At 37.0% G+C, this 13,682-nt stretch overlaps 2 protein-coding genes across 5 annotated transcripts; both read right to left on the reverse strand.

Annotated features, from left to right (window-relative positions):
- Positions 1–198: 198 nt before the first annotated feature.
- actr6 (actin related protein 6) lies at positions 199–5,102 on the reverse strand. 2 transcript variants are annotated; one of them, XM_047802675.1, is made up of 11 exons: positions 4,882–5,102; positions 4,680–4,797; positions 4,535–4,603; positions 3,711–3,834; positions 2,952–3,147; positions 2,810–2,866; positions 2,100–2,198; positions 1,913–1,991; positions 1,586–1,757; positions 543–681; positions 199–458 (listed from the first exon to the last, which is right to left on the reverse strand). In XM_047802675.1, exons 1-11 carry the CDS (start codon positions 4,947–4,949, stop codon positions 329–331), a joined length of 1,251 nt encoding a protein of 416 aa, XP_047658631.1. In that variant the 5' UTR covers positions 4,950–5,102; the 3' UTR covers positions 199–328. The 2 variants fall into 2 exon arrangements, with proteins under 2 accessions (XP_047658631.1, XP_026991987.1); XM_027136186.2 differs by having other exon boundaries at positions 2,952–3,087; positions 4,882–5,100.
- A 714-nt stretch (positions 5,103–5,816) lies between these two features.
- On the reverse strand, positions 5,817–12,152 carry gtse1 (G-2 and S-phase expressed 1). Of its 3 annotated transcripts, none has more exons than XM_047802663.1 (12): positions 11,977–12,152; positions 11,696–11,726; positions 11,517–11,574; positions 10,627–11,257; positions 10,335–10,493; positions 10,067–10,211; positions 9,098–9,496; positions 8,946–9,012; positions 8,591–8,824; positions 7,590–7,863; positions 6,072–6,188; positions 5,817–5,946 (listed from the first exon to the last, which is right to left on the reverse strand). In XM_047802663.1, exons 1-12 carry the CDS (start codon positions 11,977–11,979, stop codon positions 5,848–5,850), a joined length of 2,217 nt encoding a protein of 738 aa, XP_047658619.1. In that variant the 5' UTR covers positions 11,980–12,152; the 3' UTR covers positions 5,817–5,847. The 3 variants fall into 3 exon arrangements, with proteins under 3 accessions (XP_047658619.1, XP_047658617.1, XP_026990892.2); XM_047802661.1 differs by having other exon boundaries at positions 10,073–10,211; positions 11,690–11,726; XM_027135091.2 differs by having other exon boundaries at positions 11,690–11,726.
- Positions 12,153–13,682: the final 1,530 nt, after the last annotated feature.

The raw sequence follows: 13,682 nt of genomic DNA on the forward strand, positions 1-13,682 counted from the left end.
AGTTTGTGGTTCCAAAATTAATACTCATTATAAGTGGCAATATAACAATAATAATTATAACAACAATAATAATAAGAATAAATTACTGCCTTCTCTGTAGAAATATTTTACAAATTTGAGTCCACATCATTATCCTCATTATAACCACCACATCCACCATTAGCATTTTTTATTCTACACATTTCCATCAAACAAGCCTTGAAGTCAAGTCAAGTTTATTTCCAACACTGTATAAAAATGATGTAAAAATAATTATAATACACAAAAAAACATGAGATGACGGTATATATAAAAAAAAAACACAGGATAAATAATTGCTTTTCCCAGATTAAATGTCAAACTTCTCCTCACACACATAATGTCCATTTTCTTCATAATCCTCCCGTGTTACCACCATGTCCTCAAAGTCTGGGTTTTCTGCTAGTAGCTTTCCTCCTGTCCAAGGATAGCAGATTGGACTGGAAACAGAAGACAAATTTCAAGCTGAAGACGATGAATATTTCAAATGGATCTCAGTATAATACACTGCAATGCACACTTACTTTTGTGGCTGTATTACAGAAACATCAAATTCGCTAGGTGCGAGTGCACGAACTTCTTGGTACACCCGATCTCTGAAGCCTGAGAACAAGGTGTTGCCACCCGTTAGGACAATGTTCTTGAAGAAGTGAGGTTGCATTTCTGAAATGAAAAACAAATATGGGGGGTCTGGTGCATGTGCATATGATTTTTATATATATCCCATATTATTCACCAAAACATGATATTCTTTTAAGCCTAGAAACTGCGCCTCTATGTTTACGTTGCTTTTTCAACTCAACATATTTTTTTCCCCACTATATTTTAAATGCTTATAATGTTTATTCACACTGTATTTCAGGCTCCCCTTTTTACTCTGGGTCTTGAGAATCATCCAGGGCTACTTTTATTCATTCATTATCTACTGCTTATCTGAACTTCTCGGGTCACGGGGAGCCTGTGCCTATGTCAGGCGTTATCGGGCATCAAGGCAGTATACACCCTGGACGGAGTGCCAACCCATCGCAGGGCACACACTCTCATTCACTCATGCAATCGCACACTACGGACAATTTTCCAGAGATGCCAATCAACCTACCATGCATGTCTTTGGACCGGGGGAGGAAACCGGAGTACCCGGCAGAAACCCCCGAAGCACGGGGAGAACATGCAAACTCCACACACACACAAGGCGAAGGCGGGAATCAAACCCCCAACCCTGGAGGTGTGAGGCAAACGTGCTAACCACTAAGCCACCGTGCCCCCCTACTTTTATTCATGACACCCAAAATTATGCAAGTTTTCTAAGTGTCTGAAATGTTAAGAGACAATATTTAGAGTAGACAAACGTCATGTGTTTGGAGTGGATGATGCAAGATGTTTCAGTGACTCCTGAAAATAACTGGGTTCCTCGTTAACAAAATAACAAACCAAGCACAGGCAAACAGGTACTTATTGGACATTATGAACATATTATTATTGAGACATGAATGGAATGTGTTATATTGTTAGAAATTCTATAATCTAATATCACACAATTGTGTTAAGTAACACAAGCCTACCCTACCTTCTGGCATTTTGCTGATGGAGTTGACTATTGCTTCTGGTATGCCCATTTCCTGGATTCCGATATCTGATGGGTGGAAAAGCATCTCTGGAACAGCAAATCTCTCGTTTGTGAGGCGCAGCATCTGCTCTCCAGTTTTATACTTCCCTGTGAAATTCATTTCCTCACGAGGCTGTAATGCAACAAAACAATTATATTGCCCTCCAAAACTAAGTTAAAAAGCAGTTTTAGATCTATTTGGATAATTAACATGTACAACAATACAAAAACATCCAGTATCCTGATGTCTAGAAAGGAAAAGCACATATATTAGATGGAATTTCATACCTTACAGAAGCCCTTTTTGATGGAACTAAAGTCAGGTAGCACATAGTCTCTCATTACCAGATTTTCCTCTCCTTTCAACCTACAAATAATAAATGCCAACGCTTGTAAATTCCAGAATGCATAAGCACAGATCTGTAGTTTCTAATATTAGACAAAAATAATAATAATAAAAAACACTCAAGCTTACTGAGCAATCTGCATGTCTTTGTAAAAGTCCTGTGAGACATAGCACACGTCCTCCTTCACTTGATTAATCACATATGTCTCATCCATCACATGTAACTGCCTTTAAAAGAAATGAAAAACCACGGCCCAAGGTCACATGTAGAGTCACAAGGAATATATTAACAATATTTACCACCTATAGCTGCATCCTATTTGCAATCATGATATGGCTAGAGAGTAATAAGCTGTTCTGATTGTTTATATTTATTTGTTATTTTATATATATATGTTCACTGTCACTGCACAGTTGTCCCATTTTCTGTATTGTGCATTTCTTGTATTTATATCTTACATCACTGTACATTAAAATATTGTAATGATATTCTAAGAACAGTTTCAAATAAAATAAAATCAAATTTTATTTGTCACATACACATACATACAAAGTACGACATGCAGTGAAATGCTTTTTACGTCTGTCCGGTATTCAAGCATAAAAAGGAATGGAATTAAGGATAAAAATAAAACCAAAAGGAGGTAGATAAATAAAAAGTATAAACTATATAAAATATATGAAAACATATTTGAAAAATATATGTATATACATACATACATATATTTTTGTACTAAAGTTGTAAATACTATATGATGATCAACAAAGTGTTGATTCAGTCTGGTAACACAATACTTTAGATATATTATTAGACATTGTGACCATCACCACATCCTTACCTGTAGGAAATGATCTCTTTTAAGTGGTTGGTGAGTAGTTTTCCACCTACATTTATTCTGTGGAACCAAAAACAAATCATGAACAACATAGCCAAGCAGATTACCTTAAAAATTCTTAGTATGAATCAAATAATCTACTGACCTGCATATGCCATCCTTCATCTTCCTTCCTCTACAATAAGGGGCAATGTGTGTGAAGGAGAAGCCACTATCCACTATGATGCAACACAACTCCGAACTGTACTCATTGAAGTGTTTGTGCGCACTCAAAGATCCAGCTGAGACATGGCACATTATGTAGGGTGTTAGGCTTATAGGGAAAGTTATCAGTTTGTTGGCTGTAAGACCAGTGTTGGTTATTAACCTTTGACATGACCAATCTCAAAATGAAACATGTATACCTGAGATTATTTTTGTAGGCAAGAAATGTGAACAGCAAATACAGAGCTAGTCCCACTTTCAGTATTACATACAATACCAATTTATTTGTTCTGCCAATCAGTAGGAATACAGAAGCTGATTGCTGATTAAAGAAATTAAAAAGGCAGATGTAAATATACAAATACTTCACATGTAATTGTGCAAAAAAATAAATACAAATAAAAATAGGTTAAACTAGGCATGAGTGCACTGGAGCAAAATAATAATAATAATAATAATAAAATAATCTTATATTAAACATCTTAATTCAATCTTTATAGAATCCATTTACCTACACGGTATAGTAAACTGTGCTGACCACAGATAGCTAGAAGCTACACTAACACTATCCATCTGCCAGCCATGATGTGATCATCCTGTTGATATTCAATGTCTAAATTATAGCTCTTTTTGAACAATGATGCTGGAGTATCAGTCTAGTGTTTAAAATTATATTTACAATCCCACACTTTAAACTCACCATTGACTCTGAGAGCTGATTGAAACTGGTACTCCTCAAACAAAATTTCATTCATGGATTCCTGAATTGAGGTGAAGTTGAAGTAGGGCTCAGTTATAATAATGTTTGTATCAGCAAAGTCCACCTGCAAAAAAGTCATAGTAAAATCACTGCAAATAAATTGCATACATGCAGAACAGTTTGTAATGCACTAAATAAAAAAAGGCCTGACCTGAGACACCCTTTCACAATATTTTATTTCAGAGATGTAGTACAGATATATTTCAATTCAACTTATTTGTATAACACTTTTAACAATTTCCCATTGTCTCAAGCCGGAGGTGACGGCGGCAAGGAAAAACTCCCTGAGATGATATGAGGAAGAAACCTTGAGAGGAATCATCCTCATTTGGCTGACACTCTACAGTAAATAGTGTAAATATAAATTATGTCCTTTCTACAACAAAAAAGCCTTTTTCTTACTTAATCAACACATAGCGGTGGAGTAAACGAGAAAACGTCACAATGAAAGATATTTTCTGGGCCAGTAGTCGTGGTCAACACTAAACAGCATGAAACATGCATGGAGACAGTATGACACAAAGGAAGAAGAGAACATTTAAAGCCAATTAATACTAATTAAAAACTATGATTATTCATCAGGAACTGTAGGTTTTTAAAATCTACAATTATAATTAATAATTACAATGAAATCTACTAATTACTTAATATAATAATTTTCTCCATGCACCACTTGAAGATTGGAATATTTAACAGCTAACAAGGATGTTTTCTCATCAGCTCCCAGAACAGTTAAGTATAAATATTGAAGTATTTTTAAATACCTTGAACATTTCTTTTCCAAACAATTGATCCCACACTTTCCGTTGCACATCCCAGTTTACGAGATAACCCTAAAATAAACAAAAGATGGGTTTAGAAAAGCACACAGTTGCTTAAAAGCGTCATTATTTCTAATCGAAACATTACCTTTTGAAACGGAAGAATATAAAAGAGCCCAGAAGGATCTTTGATTTCATCCAGTTGATTTGCTGTGAAGGTTTTTAGCCTCAGAGACTTGGATCGGAACTGACAGTTAGGAATAACACTGAGGAAGGAAACAAATACTTTATTATAAACCCAGTAGAAAAACTGTTTACTGGCTTTTAAGTACAACGCGGTGATAACACACCTGACTTTCTCATGGCTGTATCCAATCTTAGCTGTATAAGCACCATTGTCCAGTACGAGGGTTCTCATTGCTAACAGTCACACTATAAAGCGGAGTATATCTTCCAGAAATAATAACACATTAAATGTTACTAATAACTCTTACACAAAACCGACATGTTTACTTCTTTGCCTAGTGATGCAGATTCATTTCTTCTTCTCCGTGTACATGGTTGTTTGTTTTAAAAAAAAAAAAGTAATATTACGCAAATAAAGCGCCTCCTGCAGGACTGGAGATGAACTTGGTTATTACTTCACAGGACGCAGCTGGAGATTGGGTTTGGATTCAATTTAGTAGTTAAATTGTTTAAATAACTAAATCTAATAAATAAATTAACAAATACTAAATTATAAATGGTTGCTATTTAAAAAATTTTAATAAACCGGCTCAATAAAAAAACGAAACTTCGCTTGTTCCCCGAGGGCCACTTCGAGAACCAAACTATTGACATTTTGTTAGTAATCACCAGGAACTGTGGATCTAGCAGAAGGTGAGAACAGGTCAGTCTATTTCCAGACAGTTTGCACAAACACGCATATTTCTGTTGCATATTTTGGGTGAAAACTGGAGAGCCTAAAGTCACAATCCACCCCATAGTGCAACTTGAGCTCAGGACCATACCTGGCCAGCCGTGAGTTTCTGTGCTAGTACATGTCGAGTGCAAAAAACTCACTTCACTAATAGTTTAGATATTTTATTTGTACCTTACAGGAAAAAACAAAACAGACCAACAAAGACAAACATTCAAATGTAAATTACTCTAAACAGTAACACTAATAAGTTCCAGCATGATAAAAATCACAGCACATACAATCAACCGCATGAATAAAATGGACATTATTTGAATCTTAGTAGCTCACATCGTTTTTATATGACTGTTTCTGCAGTTTTATTTCTCTCATTTGTTCACTTAGCAATGCAGGTTCTTCAGAAGGACAAGTTAATGAGTGGAGGAGCCTCTTTCACAGGGTTTTCCTTCTTTTCATCTGGACTCCATTTTATAAGAGGTGAGCTCAAATCAATCAGCTGGGAAATGCAACAGAAAAAAAAAATTAAGTCCGTGATACATTCAATGGCTTATGAAAACTCAGACAATGCTGTGAGAAAAACAATCACTAAATGAAACTGAAGACATTTAGTTGATCCCTTACCTGTCCACCAAAAGCCTTAACGGGAATGGTTTTGACCAGGTCAGGGGTATTGGAAAGGTCAATGAGTACCTTCTCTTCAGGCTTCATAAGAGGAGCAGGTGCATCCACGAGCACCGACTAAGAAAAAGAGACCCACAACTTCAAATCTATATCTCTATTTATAGTGCAGGACTAAAACAAGTCAAAGTTAAAATCATAACATGGCAGACAGAAGCCCATTTTACTTCACTTCTTGATCATTCAATATTAGCAGAATGTCATGCTGCCATGACATATTTTACCATTGTAAAACATTTGCTGGTTCATAACCAAGTGTTATTATGCTGGAAAAGGCATTGTTGGTCACCAAACTGTTCTTGAACACTTGGTAGAAGTTACTCTCAGAGGGTGTTTTTGTACCATTCTTTATTTGCGGCTGTGTTTTTTGGCAAAATTGTGAGTGAGCCCACTCCCGAGGCTGATCAGAAACCCCAAAACATGAACGGTCTCAGAATGCTTTAATGTTGTCATGACACATGACTGATGGTAGCGCTCAACTTTTCTTCTCCGGACAAGTCTGTCCTTAATGTTTTTCCTTCTTTGCTGCCCTTCTTGACACCAGGCCATCCTCCAAAATTCTCAGTGACGTGACATACGGCTAAGTATGGTGAACCATACTCAGAATTCGTTCTCTGCATTTGACCCATGCAAAGTGCACACACACCTCAGTGAACACACACACCATGAACACACACCTGGAGCAGTGGGCAGCCATTTATGCTGCAGCGCCCGGGGAGCAGTTGGGGGGTTCGGTGCCTTGCTCAAGGGCACCTCAGTCATGGCTGGCCCGAGACTCGAACCCACAACCTTAGGATTACGAGTCAGACTCTCTAACCATTAGGCCACGACTTGCCACGATTCTTCATCTCATTGTGCATGCAGATGTATTCATACCTGCCTGCTGCCATTCTTGAGCAAACTCTTTAAAGGTGGTGCCACAATCCCACAACTTTAAGATGCATGAAGCCTTCTTCACAACAATTGAACCTCTCTATATGAAGTTCTTGATGAGCCAATAAACGGTTGATTTAGGTGCAATTTTACTAGCAACAATATCCTTGCATGTGAATCCTTTTTTGTGCAAACAATGATAACTCCAATGTTTGCAGGTAACGATGGTTAACAGAGGAACAATTAATATCCTTTTAAATATTTCCAGTCGGTTATTCTAACTTAATCAGCATGATCTCCAGGCTTGTCTTTGTGAACATTCACCTGTGTTAATGAGAGAATCACCGACATGACGTCAGCCGGTCCTTTTGTATCAGGGCTGAAATGCATTGCAAATGTTTTTTGGTATTAAGTTCAGTTAAGTGGCAAAGAGGGACTTTGTAATTAATTGCAATTCATCTGATCACTCTTCATAACATTCTGGAATATAAGCAAATTGCCATCATAAAAACTGTGGCAGCAGACTTTGTGAAAATTAGTGTGCGTGTCAAAACTGTTGGCCATAGCTGTAATGCTTTTCAAACTGACCTGTAGTGTTTCTTTCTTCCTTAACTGATGATTGTGTGGCATCTCCTCTGACTTTAAAAGAGATGGACATTCTGGGTTGGGCAAATGAGGCTCCAGGTCATCTGGGGATGGTTTGGAAGACTTCACTGCTGCAGGCTGACAAGCAGTGCGTCTGTCACCATCATCCTCTAGAGTAAAGACCAGGGAGCAAGGCTTAAACTCAGATGTGGCAGATGAGTTGTCCTTTGGCACTACCTGCTCGACTACTTGCTGCTGCTCACTGTGATGACCTGGGCTAAAAGAAAGTTGACAGCAATGGTGAGTCAGTAGTGTGAGGAATGTTACAAAACAGTATAGATAATGCAAATTAACAATTTCTTCAAATCTAGATTATGTTTCATTAATGAACTAAAGATGTAATTATATGCACAACAGCAGCATCCTGTGATGAAACTGCCACACACTGAGCAACCTCCCTGACAATACATGCAGTTACATTTACGGTTTGTAAACGCCCTTATCCAGAACGACAAAAGTGTTTAAGTCTCTATAGATGAATACAATAACACCGTTTTACTGTGTTACAACCTTAGGATACCATCAACCTTAAACTGTTTTCAGGGTTTTTTATTTTTATAAGAATCTGGTGATGTGCCACAGTTTATGACAGGATGGATTCATTTAAGGATAAATCTCATGCTATGATGTACCAAAACACAAATTTAACTGAGATCAGTCAGAATATATACAAGACATTTTTTGTAACTTGTGGTTTTTTAGAGTGCTAATTTTCACATTCTGAAATCAGGGTCAAAAAGACATTGTAATAAATATGAAACAGGTAACTGAGGTATTATTTAAAAAAATCTATATAAATAAACAAAGCTTATCTACCTTGCAAAAAGGGTACAAACCAACATCTACAACTTAAACACACAAGTTATGTTGCCGTCTCAATGGCAACATAAAATTTTCATTGGCAGCAAAATTCTTATCACGTTAAAAAAATAAAATCACGTTACCGAGAATGACTAATGGCCGAGCTGGAAACTGGTGTCTGTGGCTCAGGAGTACGAGATTGTTTTTTGAGACGAGGAACACTTTTTGGTGTAAGCATTGGGATGCCAGACACTCTGCGGCTCACGGGTGTAGGTAGAGCAGATGGGCGTTGCAGTTTAGACTGCAACGGCTTCTCGGTTGCACTTGAAAGTGTCTGGAGGCCATGAGGTGTAGGAAGAGCGAGTCTCTGTGGAACACTAAATAGAAATTATGAACAATGACTTATATGGAACTATGACCCAAGCAAGTATGCACTTCATCCTTAATCTCAGGATCTCGAGTGCAGTTATGTAGCAGAATATCAGGATGCTACACTACCTGTCCACACTGCAAGCGGAGATCAATCTTTTTGGTTTCATAATTCGTGGGACATCAGGTGATGTAACTAGTTCATATGATCACAGAAGACATATGGTTAATATAAACTGCATTAAGTATCAAATCTTAGTGTGATGCCAAACGTTTCTTACCTTCGGATCTTCGTATTCCCTTCAGAGAGTTTGTTGGAGTCGGTGCCACAAAAGCTTTCAAGTTGGAGTTCACCTTAACAGTGCTTCCAGTTTTAGCAGCAAGCATTGATATGCTGGGTACAGAGGTGGTCCTCTCTATTGTCCTTTTAGCTGGTGTGTGCTGCTGAAGACAAGGTCCAGTCTCTGTTCTCTTCAAAGGGGTGGCCTTGATTGGTCTAGGGACAGGCTCAGGACCTTTCCTTCCCTGTGTGGGGAAGGATGCTGTTCTTACTGAAGAGGATTCCAGAGATTTGTAGATTATTCCTGACTTGCGGGTAGAACTGGGAAGCCGGCTGCCACTACAGGAAATGCGACCACTGATGCTATTCATACTGGTGTTCAGGGAGGAATTCAGTTTGCCTGCATGGAGATTGTTGGTATAATATTAAACTTATTCTCGTGTCGTTCCGAAGCATTAAAATTAGACAGGCCATTAAAAAAACAACAAACAACAACTTTGATCTACTGTTGCATTGTACCTTTTAAGCAACCAAAATCAAATTAATTATCACAAACTTATAGCATTTCAAGTTATATTTACCAGAAATGGCACAGCTACGTTTTGAATAAAATAAGCACGATTTATGTGGAATACTCTAGTCACATCATCATTATGTCTGGTAGGCTACACTGCTATGTCTTGCTAGTGTAGCAAAATATTTGCATTTTAAATATCAAAAACTAAAATCAGAACACTGCCACTGTGACCCAAAAAATATCTGCATCCTAAACACTTGTGACTACTTAAAATATGTTTTAAATTCACTACAATAATGGTGGCAAAATTAAGTTAATTATAGGTGGTGTTAAAAATGTATACAGATGAATGTAGTGATACAAATTTCATGACCGTGTTGTTAAAATTACATCATTTATCATTTTTTGTTCAGGTCTAAAACAGCAAATGTCATTTCTGCCATTAAGACTCACATTTACCAGTTGGAGAGACAGACAGGCTTGAATTGATACTAGACACAGAAGAGGAGGACGAAGAGGTATTTCGGCTTCGGTCCATCACTCTCCTGTTTGGTAGTGAAGGAACTTTATGAAGTGTCGCACCACCTCTTAATTCAGTCTGAAAAAACAAGAAAATTTACTTAAGAAATAGCAAGAATTTACTAATCACTATTTACCTGCAAATAATCTATTTGGCATTTAAAATCAATAGTAATTTATTTATATAATGAATATGCTTTACCTTGGGGGCTGGAAGGCCTCTCTTTAGTGGAAGACTGGTGTTGAAAGAAGAATCACTCACATCAGAGGCTATACTAGTTGTATCAGAAAGCAGGTCTTCAGCAGAGGTAGTTCTGCTTATGTCTCTACTACCAGGACTCCGTTTTAGGCCAAAACAACTCTAACACAGTAAGAAAAAAAAATTAAATAAAAGCACTAAATGGGATCCATCAATATCAGTAGTACACTGTATATAGAAATTTTCACTTTTTTTATGAACTTGTATTTGAGATGGAGGCAGAAATCTGGCCTACTTTGTTGGGTGGAGGAAGCCGATTTCTGATAGGAAGTGCTGGTCGAGCACCTGAGGAAAGTCGAGAGTTCCCCATGGCTGTGGGTTTGTTAGGTAGCACTCTTCCAGTGTGCAAAAGGCTTTTCCCTCTTGGAGCCAATTTAGGTAGAGTGTCAGTAGTTCTCACAGGGCTGGAGGTGCTGAGACGTGGTTTGCCTCCTGATATATTGCTAGACTTCTGCAGTCGTTTCTGGATGGCAGGTGGAAGCTGCATCATGGGGCTGTCCTGGACACAAAATGTTTCTCTCTTTATGGGACTAAGTACATCAGCTGACTTGAACATGTTGAGTTTGGCCATGGAGTCCAACTCAAACTTTTCTGCATCTTCAGACAAACTGGAAGCAGCTGTATGGTCCTTGGCAACAGGCTCAGAAAGAGTTCTCTCAAAGTGGCTAGCCAAAAGATGAGCTTCTTTGCAAACTTCATCAAAGTTCTCCTCAAGCAGAGGGCTCCAGCTTGGCTCCTCCCCTAAAGATGGCCCGCTGCTACTACTCTCTTTTGTTTGGGTCACAATTTCGTGGGAAATACATCTCTCCTTCTGTGTGACAGGGCCCAAGAATACTTCATCTTCAGTGTCGCCATCTCCTTTAGAACTGAAAGTATATATCAGAAATTTCCACCATTGTGCTTCTAATGTCTTCGAAACACCAAACAAAGTGCTGCACCTCACTATATGCATTTACTCACAAAATCAGATCTTTGCTTCCCTAGATATTTCAGTACAGTTAGTTTCGCTGTCTAAAATGATAAACCAATTCTGTCGATTTGTTATACACCGCTAAATGAAGAGAACATACATTATATTTTTTTAAAAATGTAATAAACCACTAAAAAGACCAAATGGCAACACACCTTTCTGGTGACAGTGAAACTTCAAAATCAAACTTCTCTTCAGCCAATGAGCAAACATCTATAGAAATGAAACATTACTGAATTAAAACAAAGACAACAAAATCACATCATTTGGCTTTTGTTTTATATAAATGTTATACATATATAAAATGCACATGTTATAAATCAGTTACCATCACCGGCTATCGAAGACATCAACAGAAAAATATCCTAAAAGACAATAACATCAGCGTTAACTAGATTAAACTATTCAGAAATATCAATGGTCACTGTTTACAGAAATACTGAGTACTGAACATGTTTATATAAAGGTTTATGCTGAGTTAGCAAAGACTTAGCTAAGCTTCGATTAGCATGATGAACAGAAAGCTAGCTAACATCAGACTGAACATATAACGCTAATTCTCTCAGCATTGTGATGGCTGTTGCGTTAAAAAAACAAATAACAAGGAAATCTTACCATTGTCTGTGTGTCAAACTCACGGCGTAAAGTCGGAACTTGTTTTTTCAGTTCACCGCAAAAACAAACACATTCAAACGGAGTTGAACTCGATTTAAATTTCGTCCTCGAGCTGAATTCAAAGATCACGTGATTTAAATAGTGAAGCCGTATTGGGTGTAGAAAGCTTCCCGGAAGTGGACGCTTGCGCAAGCACTGTCCTTATTAAATAACGCTGTTATATAACTGTAACACATAATATATAATATTAATAAAAAAAATGTTTATTATCCAAAACTAAAAATATCAGATTATCCCTATTTAAAGTCGGTGTATGAATAAATAAATATATATATAATATCATGTGTGTGTGTGTGTGTGTGTGTGTGTGTGTGTGTGTGTGTGTGTGTGTGTGTGTGTGTGTGTGTGTGTGTTTAAACTTATGCTTATGTTTTTCTGTGCTGTGATTTTTATTATATTTTATTATATGCAGATAAGGGGTTCAAGGAGTGTATTAATGAAAACGGAGAATAGCATAGAATAAGAAAGGATGCTCAAATTAGTGATTTTACCACATCAGGCAAATCTGTTTTAGGTTTGTTTATTAAAAATGGGGAAGTCAATAAATCTACATAGTTAAAATACATTTATTGTTCTTCAACAGCAGGCAAGTACCACCAATTGTGATCCCTCATCATGGCCAGGTGATGATGCTGAACTGGTAACTGCAAGTCAGTCTGTGGAAGGAAAGTGAGAGAGAGTGTTAACAGAAATCAAGCAATTTTTATAAAATGATTTGGTTTACTATACAACATTACTTTTTCTGCAAATTGTTAGATTTGCTCAAGTCCCAGGTACCACAGATAAGGGCCAGCCCTAGCAGTCCATTTGTTAGGTTGCTATCTCAGGATTCCTGGACAACAGACAAATCCAATCAGCCTGATCCCTCTGTCTGGCACAAGAAATTCAAGTCTAAACTGTTGGGTTCCTCTTTTTTTGCACTCTATTTAATAAGATGATCTGGAGTAAGCTATTTTTACAGTCCTCTTCTGGCGGAAACAATACTTTATTGCTACACTGTATTACTGTGTTTTTCCAAGTCTACACAATGACTAAATTTAAATAAACACGGTTTAACCCATTTTCTACAGTACACTGTGAACATATGGAGATCACTACTCAATCACTAACAGCTCAAATACATAGCTTCATAATGAGCACAAATGTGTACCTGTTTTACTTTACTACACAAAAGAGATAAAAGTCATTTTTCTTTAACAGTATAGAGAGCAATGCATCGTCCACGGAGATACTGCAATTCTTCCCTATTCCATCTCCCAATTATATCTTTTTTTTTTTAATTAATTAAATAAACAAATAAATAAAACATTTTTACTCATGTGACAGTAAAAATAAAAATAACCAAAATAAAAATAAATAAATAATATTTTGTATCATATAAACAATTTACACATATGAAGAAATATGTTTTAATTACTCTAGGTATTGCTATGTGTAGGCGAAATGTAGAGAAATGCAGCTGCAAAATCAGATCAACAGCACTATCACCTAGGAGTCTAATTCAAAACAGTGGGAACTCATGTACATAGTGTGTAATTATTATAAAATAGCCAAAAAAGTGTATAGCTTATTATCTGTGTTGGGAACCTAGAAGATAACGAATTAGTTCCTACTGTCTTTCTGTCTCTCTATCCTCTGCAAAGTAA

The sequence above is a fragment of the Tachysurus fulvidraco genome, chromosome 17 (genome assembly GCF_022655615.1).
Source record: "Tachysurus fulvidraco isolate hzauxx_2018 chromosome 17, HZAU_PFXX_2.0, whole genome shotgun sequence".
Classification (NCBI taxonomy): Eukaryota; Metazoa; Chordata; class Actinopteri; order Siluriformes; family Bagridae; genus Tachysurus; species Tachysurus fulvidraco.

Excerpts from the sequence above, each read along its gene's own strand:
- actr6 (XM_047802675.1), bottom strand. The coding sequence starts at position 4,949 with ATGAGAACCCTCGTACTGGACAATGGTGCTTATACAGCTAAGATTGGA. Across the intron at positions 4,798-4,881 it reads TACAGCCATGAGAAAGTCAG|TGTTATTCCTAACTGTCAGT; the intron begins GTGTGTTATCAC and ends TTCCTTCCTCAG. Across the intron at positions 1,992-2,099 it reads AAAGACATGCAGATTGCTCA|GTTGAAAGGAGAGGAAAATC; the intron begins GTAAGCTTGAGT and ends TATTATTTGTAG.
- gtse1 (XM_027135091.2), bottom strand. Across the intron at positions 9,013-9,097 it reads GGGAATACGAAGATCCGAAG|TTACATCACCTGATGTCCCA; the intron begins GTAAGAAACGTT and ends CATATGAACTAG. Across the intron at positions 5,947-6,071 it reads TTAAGGCTTTTGGTGGACAG|CTGATTGATTTGAGCTCACC; the intron begins GTAAGGGATCAA and ends TGCATTTCCCAG.